Source organism: Mus caroli, chromosome 2 (assembly GCF_900094665.2).
Source record: "Mus caroli chromosome 2, CAROLI_EIJ_v1.1, whole genome shotgun sequence".
NCBI lineage: Eukaryota > Metazoa > Chordata > Mammalia > Rodentia > Muridae > Mus > Mus caroli.
The window spans coordinates 8981037-8987945 of NC_034571.1; the positions used below are offsets into that span (position 1 = coordinate 8981037).

At 43.3% G+C, this 6909-nt stretch overlaps 1 protein-coding gene and 1 pseudogene across 5 annotated transcripts in view; both read right to left on the bottom strand.

Annotated features, from left to right (window-relative positions):
* Window positions 1–3386, bottom strand: part of Mindy3 (MINDY lysine 48 deubiquitinase 3) — a 76293-nt gene extending 72907 nt beyond the window's left edge. For all 5 annotated transcript variants that reach the window (XM_029472339.1, XM_029472334.1, XM_021185512.2 and 2 more), the window contains exon 1: window positions 3081–3386. In XM_029472339.1, the coding sequence (XP_029328199.1) occupies window positions 3081–3174 (94 nt within the window). In that variant the 5' untranslated portion in view covers window positions 3175–3386. The remainder of the gene's footprint in view (window positions 1–3080) is intronic.
* Window positions 3387–5496: 2110 nt separating this feature from the next.
* Window positions 5497–5895, bottom strand: LOC110289653 (annotated as a pseudogene).
* Window positions 5896–6909: the final 1014 nt, after the last annotated feature.

The following is a 6909-nucleotide window of genomic DNA, read 5'->3' on the forward strand; positions in this document are numbered from 1 at the left end:
AAAAAAAAAAAAAAACAAACCAATATTCCCACGTTAAGCTGTTCTGGACAGTACCTCTTTTCCAGCACAGCTTCAGGTGAAACAATGAAACAAGAAGTTTGGAGGAAGGGACAGTGTGCTTTCTGAGCTCCTGCGAAGAGCTAAGTTAAGGCCAGGAAAGCACTGTCCTCAAAAGGCTTCTTAAAAGATGTTTTAAGAAGCAGGACAGCTTTTGTGCATCACCAGAGGAAAACCTAGAAAGAGTAAAGCCCCTGACCCTTTGCAGGGAGTTTACCGAACACCAAGTTACACAGTCAGCACTGAAAATTGAACTCTTAGTACGTCAAATGTATGAGCAATACTACTTCTGTCAGACAGAAGACACTGTAAGTTTGGGTTCTGTTGGGACATGGTCAACATGACCACTTTCTACTATCTCCAATGCTAATATCCAGATCTGCTCCACCTTTCCTCCTGGGCTACAGCAGGGACCATCTGATCTTAATTACCATCTCACCACTGCAACTCAAACCACAACTCAACCACAGCAACCAAATCAACCTAAATCCAGAACCTCTGTCTCCTTTGCTCTAAACCTTTCAGTGAAATTCTTATTTCATTCAGAATGTGGGCCAACTTTTAGAATGTTTATTCCCTTCCCCTTCCCACTGCGCCCCCTCCCCGCAGCCACACTGAACCAACAGTCCAGGGAACATTAGGCACCAAGAGTTTTACAGGGGGGAGGCCCTGCATATGGAACACTTTCTTCAGATACCTGCATGGCTCCCTCCAGGGACTCAAGTGTTTCCAGGACTTTCTGTCCCTTCACCTAATAACCACTGCAGGTGCTTGATGTCTGCTCTGCCAGCCCAGGCTTTGGCGGCCAGGACTCAGGACACCAGTGTGTTTTACAGGAAAAGAGCAAGTGCTGCCAATGAACTGAAAAAGTGAAAACTCATTTTCACAAGGTAGGCAAACCAGGAGAAAACGGAAACAAAAAACAAATTGTCAAACTAAAAAAAGTCAGTTTGGAGCTGCAAGACATGACACTGTCTTTTATCCCAGCACCCAGGAGGTCAAAGCAGGTAGATCTCTGTGAGATCAAGGCCAGACAAAGCTACATGGTAAGACCTTATTTAAAAAGCAAAAATAACGTCAATTCAAGCCTTTTATTAAAGGGCTTATTGATTTTAAACAAAATTGGAGATCTGGAGAAATGGCACAGTGGCTAAAAGCACTGACTGCTTGTGAATTGGACCCTGGTTCTATTCCCAACATCCATATGCAGGCTCACAACCATGCATAACTTCAGTTCCAGGAACTCCAATGCCCTCTTTTGGCCTCTGTAGGCACAAGGTATGCACGTGGTGCACATGTATACAAAGAAGCAAACCATTCATATACATATGATTTTAAGTAAAAAATTAAAGCAAATAAATATTTAAATAAGAATTGCTCAGAAATAACCCAAAATGCATACTTCTTTAGCTGAAGTGAATTTCCAAAGAGTTAACTGACACTGTCCGTCAATGAAAAACGAACAACTATGTGTTATTTTGTTGGCTTATTTTAACAAGCAAAGCAAAGCAACATAGTAGCTTTACAAATGTAACTTCACAAATGCAAACTCTCTGAGTGTAACTTTGCTCTACAAACCATTTTATACCTGCATCTTATTTTCCGAAGACTGAGATTACAGCTGTCAATTCAATGCAGTTATCGACCACAAAATCAAGCCACTTTACTAATGCGGGAAGTCTGTGCCCTATGACTACTCCCATAATCCCAAATGACTATGACAGCAACATTTATCACTGCCCTCTAAGAGTAGCTCTGAGCATCATTAGACTAGCAGAGGAAGGGCTGTGATCCGTATTCCTTTAAAGAATGTAACCAACAATATCAGTTACCGTCACAAAATCAGGGATACTTGAGGTCAAGGGAACAATTTTGCAGCAAGCAACACTGTGCTTCCATTCAGAGCACCACACCTAACTACATTAATTACAACATGAAACTGCTTTCCCGTATTAGTCACCTAGATCTCCACCCTCCCACCACCCATCCAAAAAACATTCCAAACACTGATGATAACTTAAAGCTCTCTCGAAGGCTGGAGGTGTAAAGATCTTCACAGTGGCACCCTCTTTGTGTCACACATTGCAGTCCCAGGGCCCCTCCCCCTTCACTCCTGCAGCAGGTTAGCCCAGTGGCAGAGGCACTTGCATTCTTTGGTAAACACTCTCTCACTCAAACTCTCCCTCATCAAAAGCCATTCAGAGCAGTGTTTCTCAACCTGTGGGTCGCGACCCCTCTGGGAGTCGCATATTAGATATTTATATTACTAGTCGTAACCGTAGCAAAATTACAGTTATGAAGTACTTTTATACAAAATACTTTTATAATTAGGGGTTACCACAACATGAGGAGCTGTATAAAAGGGTCGCAACATTAGGATGGCTGAGAACCACTAATTGGAGCAGGGGTACTAGCTCTGGGTATCCAACAGGCCAGAGCAATGGCAATAGAACCTAACACAGAGTACCCGAGGTGTCTGAGCCGGGTTATTGGAACCAAGTGCGGGATCTAGAACTGAGCGCAGAGTCCCGAAAGTGGTCAGAGCAGGGGTACTGGGATCAAACTCTGTAGGAAAGAGTGCGAGTACCCGAAGATTAGAGTTGTACTAGTACCAAGCGCCAGTACAGGGAAAGAAAGCGAGTGCGGGAAGCCGAGCAGCCGCAGCTGGGGTACTGGGACCAAGGGCTGGTACGGGGAAAGAGTGCGGATACTAGAGGGACTGAAGCCGGGATACTAAGCACGAGCACAGGGAAGGAGTGAGGGGACCGGAGGGGCTGATGCTGAGGTGCAAGACCAACCGGGCTACTGGGACAGAACGCGGGTGCCCCGAGTGCCTATAGCGTGGTTACTGGGACCAAGCATGGGTACTGGTGAAGAATGGGCATTGGGGCCAAGCGCCAGGTACCCGAGGTGATAGGGTCCGGGCGAGGTGGTGGCGCGGGGGTAATGGGACCGAAAGAGGCGTCCTGGCGCGACTCCCGGAGCCCAAGCTGAGCGGCTGGAACGAAGCCCTGCCTTGGTACCTTGCGTCCAGCGGCAGAAGATGGTGTCCGACAGTCCGGGACTGCTCTTGGTGCCCCACACCAGCTCCAGCAGCTCTTTGGTCACTTCGGACATGATGGGAACTGGACAAGAAGTGGGTCTTTGCTTCTCGGACTCCGGTCCCGGAACATAGGGAAGGGGAGGCTCGAGAAAAGGGCAGCGGGACGGCGGCGGTCGACCGCGAACGGGAGGTCGAGAGGGGTGAGGGCAGCGCACTGCCGGCACAGACCGCCTGTCAAGCCGGGCGAAGCGGCAGCTAGGAGTTTCCCCTGCCGGAAGCGGCCTGACTTCCGGCTTCCTTTAGCCCCGCCCCCGCGGAGGGCTGGGGAAAAATTTCTCTTCCCCGGAAGCAGAAGTGGAGAGAGCTTCTCAAACGCTAGGAGACTTTGGCTTCTTTTGGGAGCTGTCCAGTTTGGGGATAGTTGGACTATTGACATTTGCACTGCCAACCATGGGTCTGAGTCCTCCTCTCCTGGACTCTGCTCTACTTTTTTTCTTAGCTTTTTTAAAAAAATTGATTTCTGCTCTACTTTTGTAGCAGGCTTTGAGACTCTCGCTGTTACCCGGTCCTTGAAATCTAGAATATTATGCAAGCTAGAATTATAAGAGGATGGGTTATACCCTTGAGTTGGAAGTTGCCTTCCTCAGTCCCTTGATAAGTCTTGAAAAAAAAAAAAAAATCCAACCAAGTCATTACCTAGTTACTCCTGTAAATGCATTTGTGTATTTAAAATACCTCTACAGGTATAACACATTACAAAGCTAACTGGGGCTAAGCTGACCTAAACCAACCAATTGATAAATAGCACAAATTTCATATCGTAAATTTTAAGGCCCCTATGTTGGCAGTACTTGGGATTAAACACCCAGGTTTTATTCAAGGATTAACATTCCATTATACTTAGTGTGAAAACTATTTGTGGCATTTAAAAAAGAATTTTCATTGGTTGGCTTTGACAATTAGGAATGGAAAGGGCAAATGTGCATTTTAAAAGTTTGTGGGCATTGGGGTGTTTGTTTGCTTATCTGTTTCTGGAATGCAGTATTTCATAGTTATTTGGAAGTCGGGCTCTGAGTCATGAAAACCCCAGACTCTTCATGCTGAATATCAAGTTAGCTTCACTCCACCTTTGATTGTTGTTCCCTAAATTAGTAGTTGCCATACACTTATCACCATTACACATATTGTGAGGTATAAAATAAAAAAAAAAAAATGTGTACAAAGGATCCAGGTCCTTTCTAGCATATGGAATATATTCACAAAACAAGGGATATTTTATTCATTAAGATATTTTGTGGCAATTTGGTGCAATACCAATGACTCACATTTTAGGCACTTTGCTATTTAATATAGTATTTTTTCAAGACACATAGTTTGCTGATTTCAAAATACAGATATCTTAATATCTTGTTCCATGTTAACTAGTTAAGATAAATGAACTCTTATTTTAAATCACCCAGTTTGAAAACAAGGGTTTCCTATTGTATAGTCTTTTAAAGCATTCTTCCCTGTAGTACCAGGGGATTGCTAAACAGACCTGTTGTGACCACGGCCTTCCTCATGTCTCTTGTATTCCCTTTATATTACTCTTTTAAAAATTACATTCATGCTGGGCGAAGTGGCACACACCTTTAATCCCAGCACTCAGGAGGCAGAAGCAGGAGGATTTCTGAGTTCAAGGCCAGCCTGGTCTACAAAGTGAGTTCCAGGGCAGCCAGGGCTATACAGTACAGAGAAACCCTGTCTCGAAAAACAAAACAAAACAAACCAAAAAAAATTACATTCATTTATTTATGTGAGTGTGTGTCTGTGTGTGTGTGTGTGTGTAAACACACTTGCACATATGGGTTTATGCATAGCATGGCACACATGTAGTGTAAGAGGAGAACTTGAGGTAATGGGGTCTTTCATTCCTGAGGATGAACTCATTAATCTGTTTTATGTGTTAATCTACAATGTGCTATTTTATTGGTCCTAGAGTTTTCTTTAACCGAATTTTATACAGTGAATCTTAGCTATTTTATAAGATAGAATATGCATGTTATTTTACATAAAGCTTTCTTCAGTCATTACAGTCTAAACCAGCAATAACTTGTGAAATTTCACAGTACTTCATCTGTAACTCTCTATGACCATGGTATCCTTACAATTGCAGAGAGTTATTTAATTTTTCCCTAAAATGCAGATGCATAAAATATTATAATAAAATAAGTATTAATCAAAGGAGTGAAACATATATACTGAAAGTTAGGACAAAAATTTACTTCCTGTGACAAACCAACATTCCAGCTTTGCCAACTCTTAAGACATACATATCTCAAAGGGAAGGTGTAATTTTTTTTTTGGCAGTTTTTGTGATTTTATTTTAACACAAAACATGCACACAAGCCATCTCTTCATTTTTCTCCACTGTGTAGCCTGGCGTTAGGATTGGTGACTCTGATGGCCAGCTGTGCTGCTCTTTTCTACGATGGCTCCTCGGTTCTTAGAGGACACACTGCGAACAACCTCAACACAGTAAGATCTGTTACACAGCCGCACTTCCAGTTCCTTGACATTGTGGACCAGAAACTTCCGGAAGCCGCTAGGCAGCACGTGCTTGGTTTTCTTGTTGCTCCGGTAGCAAATGTTGAGCCTCAGGATCTGGCCCTTGAATCTTCTTCTCACCCTGTTGTCGATGCCTCTGGTTTCTGCCAGTTTTGCTTATTTTTAACAAAACAGTCTTGCTGGTGCCTGATGAACTTGGTCTTCTTTTTGACGATCTTGGGCTTCACCAGAGGCCGGAGGGCAGGAAAAAAAAAAAAAATATATATATATATATATGTGTGTGTGTGTGTGTGTGTGTATCTATATGTATATATTCATTCAATAATTCAATATCATATCTGTTTTTCCCAATAGTCTAACCATAGTTCTTACATAGCTGGTCCGATGTCTACTAATACAGAGAGAAAAGGCTGTATTTCAAAAGCATGCTTTTGTTCAATTTAAATATATATACATATTTAATTTCATAACGAATACTATGTCTTAGCTGCTTTTCTATTGCTGTGATAAAGCACCACGACTAAGGCAACTTTATAGAGGAATGTGTTTACTTGGGCTGAAAGTTCCAGAGGGTTAAAGCCCCTGATGGTTGAGTAAAATAATGGCAGCAGGGACACCTGAGAGATCACATCTCACAGTGTAGGCAGAATCAGAGAGAACACTGTGAACAACATGTGACTTCTAAACCTTCAGAGCCTTCCTTCTGTAACACACTTCCTCCAACAAGGCCATATCTCGTAAGCCTTCCAAGTATTTTAACCATGTGAGTATAAATTTTCAAATGCAGGACCCTGTATGAGCCATTCTCAGACAAATCACCATACTATATTTAAATCTTTTTTCCACTCCCTCTCTCAAGCCACCCCCCCCCATGGCCTCTTGGATTCCTCTTGCATTTGTGACTTTTTCTTTTTTCTTGTTATACACAGCCCCTAATGAGTCTATTTAGTGTTGTGCATATTCACATGTGTGTAGAGCTGACTACTTGGAGTTGGCGAGCTCATTCCTGGAGGAAGATGATTCCCCTTCTCTCAGCAAACATTGGTTGGATTATAGGTATACATGTAAGGAGTGGACCTTGGGAAACTTCCCCAGTCCCTGTTGCGAGCCGGCCAGCGGCTCACATGGACAGGGTACACCTGACGGCTCACATGGACAGGGTACACCTGAGTGGCAGGCCAGAACTGAAAGAGAGGGAAACTAGGCGGACGAGAGAAAAATGGAGCTAAGTCAAGTTTCCAGATCAAAGCTCAAATGTTTAA